This window comes from Pleuronectes platessa, chromosome 10 (assembly GCF_947347685.1).
Source record: "Pleuronectes platessa chromosome 10, fPlePla1.1, whole genome shotgun sequence".
Lineage (NCBI taxonomy): Eukaryota > Metazoa > Chordata > Actinopteri > Pleuronectiformes > Pleuronectidae > Pleuronectes > Pleuronectes platessa.
In genome coordinates, this window is record NC_070635.1 from 26,385,219 (window position 1) to 26,398,483 (window position 13,265).

The 13,265-nt window shown below is 42.2% G+C and overlaps 1 protein-coding gene across 4 annotated transcripts in view; it reads left to right on the top strand.

The window, feature by feature from the left end:
* LOC128448952 (intermembrane lipid transfer protein VPS13B) overlaps positions 1 to 13,265 on the top strand; it is a 325,941-nt gene that overhangs the window by 135,148 nt on the left and 177,528 nt on the right. For all 4 annotated transcript variants that reach the window (XR_008339824.1, XM_053431840.1, XM_053431841.1 and 1 more), the window contains exon 22: positions 9,074 to 9,207. Coding sequence is in view for 3 of the 4 variants with exons in the window: in XM_053431840.1 (XP_053287815.1) it covers positions 9,074 to 9,207 (134 nt within the window). In the remaining variant the exon portion in view is untranslated. The remainder of the gene's footprint in view (positions 1 to 9,073; positions 9,208 to 13,265) is intronic.

Genomic DNA, 13,265 nt, shown 5'->3' on the forward strand with positions numbered 1-13,265 from the left:
TAGCCTCTAAGTATTTTCTTTATTTGTCCCTAATGAATGATCTTGTTGGCAGCAGCACCGTGTTTCTGATTGAGAGCCTCCCAAGTCCCGAGCTTCTCACTGTTCCCTAACATGTACCAGAGTACTGATCTCATTTGCTTTGCTTTTCAATTCTAAAATTAGCCGTTGGCGCTCTGAGGACATACCTCTTCTGCTGAGAAACCTATCCTCCGATCTGGCTCTCGTTCTTTAAGAGTGGAATGAGAAATGTTGTCTGTGTTCCTGTCTGCTAGTGATCTGAATGATGGAATTAGATGTATATTTCCCATTTACTGGAAGGATCTGAAAGAGATATCAAAGCACTTTTGCTTTATTCATGCTGCCAATCTGAAAGTTACAATGCAATATCTGGTGGTTGCCAAGGCTGTGCTGCAAAAATGTTCTTGAACTGATGGCTTTGCTGTGATCTCAACCGTAGTGCGTCAAAAAAAGGTGGGTACGGGGAAAAAAATTCCAGGTTTCATGGTTGAGTGACACACAGTATATTCTTGAAAGACATAAATTAATATAGTTCGATGAAAGAACCAGCAGGGAGAAACTAATATATACATGCTTATAAACATACATAAAATTGCCAGAGCACTGATGAGAGAACTTCATGCAGAACTACACAGTCATACATAACAATAATTAAAGCTCAAGTACCCTGATGGAAGTTAGGAAGGTTTTTATTGGCTGCTCTGCACTTTTCAGAAGGGGATAATATTTTCATTGTGGAGTTATTCATATAGTTTAATTTTTCTGGTAAAGTCAATAATTTATCAAGGTAATGATGGTTGGAGCAGGGAAAGAAAACAATGAAAGGAGGAATAATGACATACGACCCCCATTAAGACCACCTCCACCCCCTCCCCGGAAGAATGATTATAGTCTGTAGGGGACTTCACTCGCAAGATTAGAATGTCTTTGGCCTCTACACTATGATGAGCCCATATACAAACCTTTCACTGACCTCCTGGACACATATCACAGTAGTGGGGAATACATCTGTCCTTATATATCCCTTTTCTATGTTGGTGAATGATAAGGGCATTAGGCCTTTGGTGGATGTTGGCTGTGGTATTTGAAGTTGAAGTGAGAGGAGGAGAGGGAATTTGGGGTTGATTTGTGGTTCATCAGACGTAGCGCGGATTAGTCCTCAGGCTCGAGGGGGTTAAGTTCAGATGACAGGAACGGGAGGGGACTGGAGACTGGGATGAGATGATTGCACACGGGACGTTTCAAAGGGATTTCGTGTCACTGAGAGAAGATGTGGCCTTTTGTTTTCATTCTTTATGTGTTGTGTCATGGTCTTGCAGGCAAACTCTCTCTTCTTTTCTCTTCTCTTGTTCTTTTCTCTTCTAAGATCTTCTTTTAACTTTACTCTCTCGTTTTCTTCTCTCCTTCGTTTTTGGTTAAAGTATATAAATTATAAAATGTGAATTGGATAGCAATGTCGTGTTTAATCTCTCTGACCTCTGATAGTCAATGTGCACTTACTTACGTATTCTTCCATCGTTAATATGACTGATGATGGATTTCCTAAAGCACAGCTGGCAGAAAGAGAAAATACCTGTATGTGGATGCAGTCTGTGTAGAGAAGTAGAAATAGATGGGTTAGATACAACTCTTCTCTCACCCTCATTGGCCTTACCCGTTTCTGTCAATCCGGCCACACAATATTTCAATTTTTCAAAACTGCTGTAGAAACACTGAACAAATCGAGGCACCCAAATATTTAAATAAACATTGACTTGCATCAAAAACAAATATGCAGGCAAGTTTATTAAAGAACCTCATTACTGCCTTTGCGCACAGCTGTAACAGAATATACAACACTTCAACTCACTATAAACCATTTGAAATAGGGAAAGATAGCAGGCAGCATGGGGAAATGCCCTGAGATCACTCAGTGAGGTTGTTTATATGGTTGAATTGCTCAAACAATCAAAAAGGACAAATAGATGCTTTTTGCCATTTTACCGGTCCCTGTGAGTCTCTTTAGCCCTCTCTGTGTGCCTGTCAGTCAGGGTATGCACAAGTCCAAAGCACAACGGTTTGTCCAGGTCTGAATTTAATTCCAACTTGTCCAATTAAGTCCAACTTTGCAGTCCCCACTATAAGAAGGCCTTCACGTTTGCTGTTTTCTTCTGACTTTTTGGTCTTTGATTGTTCCTCAGCTATCCTCTGACAATGTGATTATGTTGAGGCATATACTGTACACCACCACTGTTAAATTCTTTCCATGCAAACATCACCACAGGTCTCTTGTTTGCAGTTCCAACTAATCCCATTCAAAACCCTACACGGTCTGATAACGATGGAACCAGACTCCTTCTTCTACTTCCCATTGGGTCTTAGCCTGACGTTGTCATACTCATAATTCTAGTTGAGTCTGATGTCGCTCCATTGGGCTGTGATTATGGGGCGTGTTTCAACCGAACCAGGAAAAAAAATACTTCTTCGCTCAATTTGACAGACCTACAACCAATCAGAGCACAAGTATGTGACGTATGTTAAGCGACGCATAGTTGTTGTCAACAGAACTCCATGCACGCTGGAAGAAGTAGAAGAAGAAGATCAATAAAGACTGTGTTGTAAAAATAATTTAAGGATACCCGGAGAACTTACCAACACGATCAGCATTTTTGAGAGAAACAGTAACCCCGGGTTCACACCGGACGCGGAAGCGACGCCAAAGCGTGGCGTAAGCGCTAATCCCTAGCGCGTACGGTGTGAACAGCGCTTGGCTGTTCACACCGGACGCTGAAGCGCCGGGCAGCGCTAATAATATCACCCATTGATCCAGTAGAATAAAAGCATATACTTACTTGTTGCTCCAACATTAAGCAACAGCATCCCAACATTTGTCTTTTTTGGTGTTGTCTTTATACAACATGTTCCGAGGATCATACAACTCACTGTACTCCTCCACTTCAATTATTAATTTGAAGTTTTATCTTTATGACTGCTTGTGTGGCTGTAGTGGATGGGCAGAGGGGAACATTTAATAATGTCATTGGTAAAATTAAAACTCCAGGACAACAGAAGGGGAATTCAAAGTATGGGATGCATATTTGATCATTTACATCATATAAAATATGTCATCAATATCGTTTAAAAACATTTTTCAGTGTGTTTCCTGTCGCGATACGCTCGTGTCAAGCGCAATAAATAGACTCGACGCCGAAATGATCGTTGCACGGTGCTTCAGCCTCCGGTGTGACCCGCTCAAAGGTTTAACAAGGCAGTGGATGGGAGCCAGCTGTTATTTAAGGCTTGGCGCGTCGCTTCAGCGTCCGGTGTGAACCCGCCGTAAAGGTGAATGCACATACGAACAAGTTCTCCGTTTAGGATTACAACTCCATAACACATCAAATAAATCGTTTCACATTTGTCGGTCCTGAAAGAACTTAATAACACGGTTGGAACGCGACATTCCCGTGTTTAAAAAATGGACAGACGACGAAGGAGACCAGGCTGAAGAAGCGTGTTCATCTGAGGCATCAGAGAAAAGAGACCGGTGGCCCAAGCGCTCTTTGGTGACGTGGTTGATTACGTTACTGTTGATCATCTGTCCATCATCGTATAAAGCCCGCCCTGACAATTTGATTGGTCCAAACAGCTTCTATATATCTAGCTTCTATATATATATAGGCATAGTTTCTCCCAAACGGGGCGATGCCAGACCGAACTTCCCGACCTCAAATGTTGTGGGCTGGGCTAAGTTCGTCTGGCATCCAGGCTAATTGGGTCTATCTTCTAGGGATGAGCGAGTACAGCATTATCTGTATCTGTATCTGTATCTGTTAACCATATCAATTATCTGTATCCGTATCCGTACTCGGAGTGGGCGGGGCCTAACCCGGAAGTGGGTGTGATTTAACCCGGAAGTGGGCCGGGTTGTCTTGAAATGGGCGGGGCTTTAACCAGTATGTTATTTTAAGCATGCAATTGATATGGGTTGATCAGAAATTGTTATATTTATTGCTGATTAGAAAACTATTACAGGACAGCATCAGCATTGAGCTTCAGATCAATGATTTTGATCACAATAGCAAACGAACTATTTACAGAACAAGTTTTGTAACAATGAATACAACACATGCTGTTGCAATTATGAAGTGAAATGTAATAAGTGTTTTCATACTCAACATAACTTTCTTTTTTAACTTTGAATTTTTTTTAATTTATTTCCACACCAGGTGTGTGTGTGTGTGTGTGTGTGTGTGTGTGTGTGTGTGTGTGTGTGTGTGTGTGTGTGTGTGTGTGTGTGTGTGTGTGTGTGTGTGTGTGTGTGTGTGTAAAAGTGAGTAAGAGAGAGACAGAGAGAGAGAGGGGGAGTGTGTGTGTGTGTGTGTAGCTTAATTTGTAATATTTTTTATACCACTACTACCTAGAACTTGTCAGACACTCAGTGCGTGAAGTAAAATAAAACTGGTTAGAGCCAACTGACGGTTTAAAAAAAGTTTAAACCGTTAAAGTAAAAAAAAAAATCTCCGACAGGCAGAGACGCAACGCGAGTCGCTTTCTACCAGCACCACGTCTGAACGAACCCACGTTTAACAGAACTCTACTGGTTAATAAGTAAGTACAAACTGAAATAAAAACAAACTTCAAGCTGAAGAAACCCTAAACGTTAACGGAAAAGACCCGCGAACCTGAGTGACTGAGAGACAGAGAGCTGTTCTTTGAGTGAGTGAGCAGAGCGGTGTGTGAAGGGGAGGAGCGCTGTGACGCTGTGTGAGGATTTTCATTCAGTCCGAGCACAGATATTGACTCGTATTACTCGTATAATACTCGTGCTCGGCAAAAGTGCTTTATCCGTACCGGATACTCGTTTCAGCCGAGTATCCGGCTCATCTCTACTATCTTCACTGCTCAAATAAATTAAGGGAACTCAACGCATCAGATCTTGATTATCGAATTATTCAAGTCAAAAATCTTTACTTATGTATATTGTATAATTTTTTAAGAACAAAATGACATAACAACGGTCAATGGAAACCCAAACCATCAACCCATTGAGAGCTGGATTCAAAACCACACTGAAAAACAACAACATATAAGTTAAACACTGATCCAATTTGCATGAATTTGATTACGGAAACTCATAATGTGAGTACCTATATGCACTCCCAACAACGTCTGGGCATGCTCCTGATGAGTTGGCGTATGGTGTCCTGGGGGATCTCCTCCCAGACCTGGGTGCTCAACCGGATTAAGGTCAGGGAAACGTGAGGGCCAGTCAATGGCGTCAATGCCTTTGTCATCCAGGAAATGTTCGAACACTCTGATCATATAAGGCAGGACATTGTCCTGCACCAGGAGGAGCGGAGGCCCACTGTACCATCATATGGACTGTCAATCGCTCTGAGGATTTCACGAATGTTCTCCTTGAGGCACTTTGTTTTTCTCCCAATGTCAAGACTAAGAAGGATCAATGGATTTTTTCCAGCGCACATATGTAATGGCCTACAGCCTGTGAGAGGTTATTCACAAGATTTGACAAATATTTATTAGATTAAGATTTAAAGTGAAAGTTTCTTGTACTATTATGGTGTTAGTATTGATTGATTGACTACGGGTGTATCATAATGTGTGCGTGGGTTCATGTGTGTATTTAATGGTAAGTTGCACATGAGTATGATGTGTGATTTTCACTAACCACAGCACACACCCTCACACATTTTACAGCTATATTACAATGCAATGGTGGTGGTGTTATGTAGTACATCATGCAATGAGGCAACGCTGATTTGTTTCACGCCCTAAAGTCAGTGTGTTATAATTGGACTGGTCTTTGTGTTTTCTCTGATCACTTGACAAAAGCTGTGGGCTTGAAAAAATCCTAACCTTTACTTACTGGATGAAGTGATGGAGCTGGTAAAGAGGATACAAAAATTGCCGCCACAAAACTGAAGTGTTACACACCAGCTGAAAACTAAGCCGTTTTCAGACATGACCTCCGGGTAAAATTTCTTAGAATTGGCTACAGAGTTTACTCAGAGTCAGCCTTTCACACATGGACAATACAGCGGGAGGCACTTATCACCACAAACTCTTTTGACATTTTGTCTGTGTCTTCTGTGTGTGTGTCACCGGTTTTTCACCAGGAGATATTTGTTTTCTTTAGTTTTTTCATCTGTTGCGTGTTACAACCCCCCATTTCTCTTTCATTTGAATTTAGTCCTCTTGTGTTCACTCTGTCTTTCTCATTCTCTGTCCCTGCCTTCCTGTCTCTCTCTCAACCCGCTCTCTGCAGAAATGGCAGGCGCCAAGTCACTATAACAAGATATGGCAGTTTCATTCCAAATAATGACCCTAAGATTAACAAACAGAGTCCTGGAATGGTATTTAAAACTAAAACTAAATGGAGAGCTGTACTTTAGCACACTTTGTGATTGGCTTAGCAGACCTTCTCTGGGGAAGGACATTTTCAGTCAGGCCTACCCCCAATACCACCCTTGATGCCTTGCCAGAAAGTAATAACTTCTAAGAATACATTTTTAAGGTAGAATTGAGTTCAGATGAATTGTCAGTAGTAGCTCAACATCTTATGAACTGAATTTAGGGGACATTTTTCTACCTCCTTATGGCTTCCTTTTGCCCGTAGTAAAATTTTAGTCACCGGCATTCATATGCCGACACATGTGGCCACATTTACATTTCTGTTGATGCTTACTGTGTGTTATGCTTACTTAAATTTACATTTATGTTTTTGCATAATGCACAGTAGATTCAGTATATATTCAATCTTCACATGTTATGTGGTGTAGTATTTTTGGTAGATAAAATTGACAAATCTTCCCATCTATTCAGTAATGCAAAATTACAATTTTAAAACTTGTTTGTTAAAAGCTGAAATTAACTCCTGAAGTCAGATAGCAGGAATTCAAGTACATTTTACTCAAGACGGGCTTCTGTCTAGCCTGTTTTCCATAACAGCCTGGATTAATGAGTGCCTGCTATTGCAACTGCAAAACTCAAAGCTTTACAAATGGTTATATACAATGTTCTAAGCTATGCCTCACCACAGTTTCATCAGAAATTGAGAGTTTCTTGCACTCAATTTTGTGCTGTTTGTGCTTACATGCTATTTTAATTGAGGGACCGAACATATACAGTTGTGTGCCTTTCTGAACAATGCACTCAATTTACCACAGGTGGATCCAGTCATATTCTAGACAGATCTCAAGGAACATTACATTTACATTAGGCTGGACCTGACCACATTTTGTTGAGCAATTTGAATGGAATTTGTGAGTGACCTAAAAACATGCTTTCAATTTGTCATAATGGTTTCACGAGTGTAGAATAATGGGCAAAAAATGAATTTTATCACTTTGAAAATAAATTAAAAAAACATTAAAGTGCAAAAAGTAAAGGTCTGAATACTTACTGAAGCGACTGTAATTTACACTGCATACATAATTGCATATGCTTGCATGTTCATAATGTAGCATTTCAACTCAAAGTAGTATGGTCATAGTTGTAATTTTGTACACATTCAAATAGTTTCCAACCTGTAGTAAAAGTAAACACTCATACCCTCATGTTGAGGGTCCCTGGGGTAGTTTCCCTGGTATAAACAGCTGGGCAACATGACAGAGAGCCGCAGCGACAGAGCCCTGTCATGTCTGTGTGGATCCCCAGCTGAGTTGAATAGGAAATGGTTCTTTAATACAATGTGGCAGGAATACTAACAAATACCCAGCCCTCAGCAAGAGAGACAACCCAATGATATCATAGCAGATTATGCAGTGCACTCTTCACATTTCTCAATGAAAGTCCATGAAACACAATCTTTCCTGTCAAAGTGAAGGCTTTCCTGCTGCCATCTGTGACTTTGTGGATATATGAAAGTGTATCAACATGATTTCATACATTGCTTAGAGAAACATTGTAGCTGACAAATAAAAGTGTGGGAGACAGTAAACGGAAAATATGGGTTGTCAAGTAGTCTGCATAGCAAGTAATGATCCGCTGACTGTAGGCATCACGATAAATACCGTCTGTTTCAAAGTCCCAAAGTGGCAGAGGCACATGGATACTGAGTGTGAAATATTTTCACAAGAGTCCAGACATGATTAGCTTGGCCTTCCGTCTCCTCTCATGCTTTTACTTACACACACACAAACACACCTGTGAGTATTAGTCACTTATCTAGAAACACACATATACAGTTTTCACACAGGTTTTTGGCAGGTTACCATAACGATGGAGAGTAACTAGCATTCATCTTAGTCCATTTCCCTGGCAACACACTCTTGTTTCCATGCCAACCCATTTTTGTGTTGTAGTGACATTTGTGAGTATGGTATCTAAGGAAACATGCTGGTGCTTTAAAATCACCACCGTTCATGACAACTGTGGGATAGAGCTGCTGAGCACGGCAGACTTTTAATTCATGGAATATGTCCTAATGTGTCTTCAGAGAGACCTCCCTTTCCTCACCTCTGATGCCCTGATGGCTCTAACATCCACAGTCCTCAGGCTAACCTGGGAGAGTATGTGTCTGTCTTAATGCCTTTGTCACAGTCCCTCTCTTTCTGCTTCTGTACGATTCTCTTACGCCCAGTTTTGTCTTTTCTGTTGGTCCGTCTTCTCTGTCACTGAATTGTCTCTTAGAAAATACAAGTTGGTTTCAACCTTCAGGTTTATATGTTTTTTGCTAATGCTTGAAGAGGGGGTTGTTGCTGTGTGATTTGTATGCCTGGTTGTTGCCATGAGTGTCAGGTCTTACATTTGGCTTTCGTCTGGACCACAGCAGGCATACTAGCATAAGACATGTCTTGGACTCTGTCTGTCTGTCTGTCTGTCTGTCTGTCTGTCTGTCTGTCTGTCTGTCTGTCTGTCTCTCTCCCCCTCCCTCCCTCCCTCCCTCCCTCCCACGCTTCCCTCAACCACTGTTAGACACAAGAATCCTGACAACATTACATCACCTTAATGAATGATGTCAGTTAAACACCATTTAACATACTGTTGATGCTCTACAACAAATGACAATAACAATGTATTGTGAAGAGAGGATGAACGCTGTGTCTCTTTCCAGAATCACGTCCCCTGTCCATCCAAATGAAAGTGATGCCTGACACCTCTGCAGAAGAGTCATGGACAACCTCAGAGGAAAGAAGGAAGGAGATTATTGCCCATACCTGGGATGCCGTAAAACGCCTGACTGTTCAGGTATCAAACTTAACTCTCCACCATTTTTGTTCTACTTGTGTATAGCAGAAACTATACAAGATAATAATTTGCTCTACTTGTCTGATTTTGGAACAAAGTACTTTGATATTGCTCATCCGTGAAGGGTGTGCAAGATGCAAGCATAAGAAATATGAGTTTGTATGTCTTGAGTTTTTTCTGGTTACTCTGGGTCCCTCCCAAATTCAGGCATTAATTTCTGATAATTATACAGTATATTACCAGTAAGATTAAGCCTGACTGTTTACTTGCCCATATATGTAAGTCCTATGGTAGGCTGACTAGCTGTCCAGGGTGTCTTCTCTCCTATTATCAGCTGGGATTGGCTCGATCCACTCTTTGACCCTCAGTGGATAAGCAGGTATAGCTAATGGATGGATGAATGGACTTAAGCAGTATTGGCCGGCGCACACATCTGGTAACAGCCTTCCACCTCTTTCTCTCCTCTGTTACAATTAAATATTGAGGTTTAGCTAAACCCACCCGAACTGAGAACTCTGTGGTTGTGGGCAAATGCCTTCCACAAACCTCTGTAACTTGTTAGCCTATTAGCCTGTTTTACATACAGATGTATACGTATTGTCTCATGTCCCTTTGTGGCAGACTGACTTTCTGGTTGACTGTCTGACTGGCTGTATGTCCCTTTTCATATCCTGAAGTCTTACTGGATCGTTAAATGTCCCCATTGTGGACCAGTTGGCTCAGCCCACATCACAGCAAGCACCTTCAGAAATACATCAGCAGCCAGTGACAATTCTGTAACAAGGATTCTCTTCATGCAATAAGGACTGCATGTAGCATTAACACACGTGTGCCCATGTGGTACATTATTGATTGGACAATTTGGATGTCTTTGTTTACAATGGTGTGCTGAATTCAGTTTTGAGTCCTCTTTTACAATGTGCAAGCATTACTGGAATCATTTTCTATCATTTAGTTTTGTTGCTCAAATATACACTGGTATTGTTTGCCACCGCAAATATCAATAACAACAATTCTGATGATTATAGTCTTGTATTGAGACCATTTGTCAAACTATTGGTCAGATCCCTACAGCAATCATAACTTAATTGGTTCCAATTTTCATTACATTACCATTCATCACAGGATGACAGACATCATCAGGTTTAGTTGCGGTAACGTGGATACTCGCATTAGAGGGAATTTAAAGTACGCTAAACAGCTAATTAAGTATTTAATTGGATTATATATGGCTTTCATGTTGTGTTTTTTGTGCATGTAAACAGTAAGCAATGATTCACAAACCCAACAACCAATTCTATTAAGCCCGTCATTGCCTCCACTTTCCTATGTCCCTTTTGGCTGTGCAACTGGGAACACACCATGTACTACAGCAGTAATTAGTAAACAGTTGCCTGGGTTACAAAAGTGTAATTCATTCTTCATCATTATAATATTATTTATTAGACTACAGTTCCTGAGACAACTTATTTCTGTTTAAACGAAGTAGTGGTACGAGATAGCTTACGATTATGAAAATTGTTTTGAAAAATCTTTTACTCTTGGTCTGAGATACAACCATGATGCTGTGACATAAATTATTCCCTACAAAACGTTCACAGCAGGAGGTAAAGGTCCTGCCAAGATCCTAGACTGTGGGTGTATTTTAATAGAAGAAGGTAAGAAAATGGTAACAATGAAGAAAGGAAAGGGTGAGGTACATGTGTTTTTTATTTGTCTTGCTCAATGACAGATATTGTTAGCTTTGATTGGTGATGTTCTGTCATACACAGATTATCATCTGTGCATATCTGTCTCCTCTTCCCTTTGCTACCTTGCTACCTTGCAATGAATGATAGGTGATTTTTTATCCTGCAAATAGAATGGCTCATTCTATTCAAAGCCATCAGAGAGCTTATTTGAATTTGTCATTGATGCTGAGAAATTGACAGTTAAAGGGGACATATTATGCCCCTTTCACCACAGTTGATATGGCTCCTTGGGGTCTTAATGAAATGTCTGTAAAAATGTTTTTCAAAATACCACAAGGATCATGTAAAACAGCACCCTTTTTACCCTGTCTAAAACAGCCTTCCTCAGATTGACCTGTTTTGAGTGCCCCTCCCCCTCTCACCAACAACCCACCCCCCCTTTCACCGCCCCGCCCCCGACACACACACACACACACAGACACACACGCACACACATCTTAAATCTCCCCTTAGCATATTTAAGGTTGTTAAAATAATTTTAAGTCACTGTCCTACACATATATTTCTGTATCCGTTTGTTGTGTTTCTTCATTGAAGCTACAATTTTCAAACTACTACACCTTCTGATAAAGATGTACATTATTTAAATACATGCATTAGATATGTGTGTATACACACATATCTAATGGAACACGTTCCGGTGCTATTTTCTAACAAAGCTCCACAAAAAGCTGTTTTAAGTTATACCTGCTGTTTCAACCGGGCGACACACACAGAAGCAACGGGTTAGCCTCCCGGCCGGGGTTCCACATGCAATACTGCTGTAAATACGTTCACAAGCAGCCATTCCAGAAAGTGCTGCAACTTTAAACACAAACTAACAGCCAACTAGCGTTAGCCCGCTGCTGCTAACCGTAGCGGGACACACACAGGGGACACACAGGCTGGAGATTTGTCACAGATCGATAATGATCAATGATGAAAATGAGACACACCCTGCAGACGTGGGGAACCCTAAGCCGGTTAGACGTGTCCGGCTCTCAGGTGTGTGAAGTCAGCGGGAGCATCGCCAGCCTCGCTGTGAGCCGCCCGGGTACAGCCGGGATCCAACCCGCCACCGAGCAGCCGGCTACCGCTGCCGGCTACAAACAAACACTGACAGTTCCACCAGAAGCGAGCCGCAGACATGGGTCCAGCATCCCGACATCACCTAACGAGCCCGAGCTGAGGAGGGGGCTTTGGCATGTGACTTACCCCGACCGCAGGCTCTACTTCTCGGCCAGATCTCTGCTGCTTCCCGGGTGGGCTGCCACATGCAATACTGCTGTAAATACGTGCACAAGTAGCCATTTGAAGCAACTTTAAATACAAACTAACAGCAAGCTAGCGTTAGCTCCCTGCTGCTAACCGTAAACAAACACCGACAGGTCCACCAGAAGCGAGCTGCTGACATGGAGCCAGCATCCCGACGACATCACCCAGCAAGCCCGAGCTGAGGAGGGGGCTTCGGCTCGTGACTTACCCCGACCGCAGGCTCTGCTTCTCGGCCAGGTCTCCGCCGCTCACCCCGCTCACCGGCTGGTTAGCGTCCCCCCTCGGCTAGCTTCCCAGCTAACAACCGCCGCCTCGAGCTGAGGAGGGTGCTGTGGCTCGTAACGTAACCCGGTCTCCTCCTCCACCAGATCTCCACCTCCGGGGGGGGGGCGGCGGGGCGGCTATGCCATGTAGACCGACTGTAACGTCAATTCTGGTCGTATTCCCATTCGACGCACTCTATCGTATAGTTTCTTACATAGAGGAACCACAACAAATCGCGGGAGTTGTTTTTTTCCAGAGTTTTTGGGACGGTAGACATGCCAGATACCCACATTAACGTGTAGAAGCACTACAAAAGTGGATTTTTCATAATATGTCCCCTTTAAACCAAGTAGCTCAAAAAGAGAAAATAGGGATCCCACAGTCTTAAACTGTTGTGATGATTAGCAACGATAGACAAAGAGAGAAGAATGACAAAAAATTGAGAGAGACGGAGACAGAAATCAATCCACACACTTATAGCAAAAGCACCAGTGGCTTTCTCATACCAGGTCAGAGGGGCATAGCATCCAAACTGAGGCCCTCACATCCAAGGTGGGGAAGTCTCTCTGACATATCATACAACACAAAAGGGATGTTTGTTCTTGGAAGTGCCAGCTAATTGTGTGGTCATGCAAAGCTTTCATATGTGTAGGTGGTGCTTTTTTAGTAGTCACTTCACATTTGGGGCAGTGCCGCAATGTTCACCCTTGCCAGGGTGGCCTGGCAGATCTTTGCATGGCCACTTGCCCTCAGCCTTAAAGTCCTGACCCTTTGCTTTAACTTTTTTGT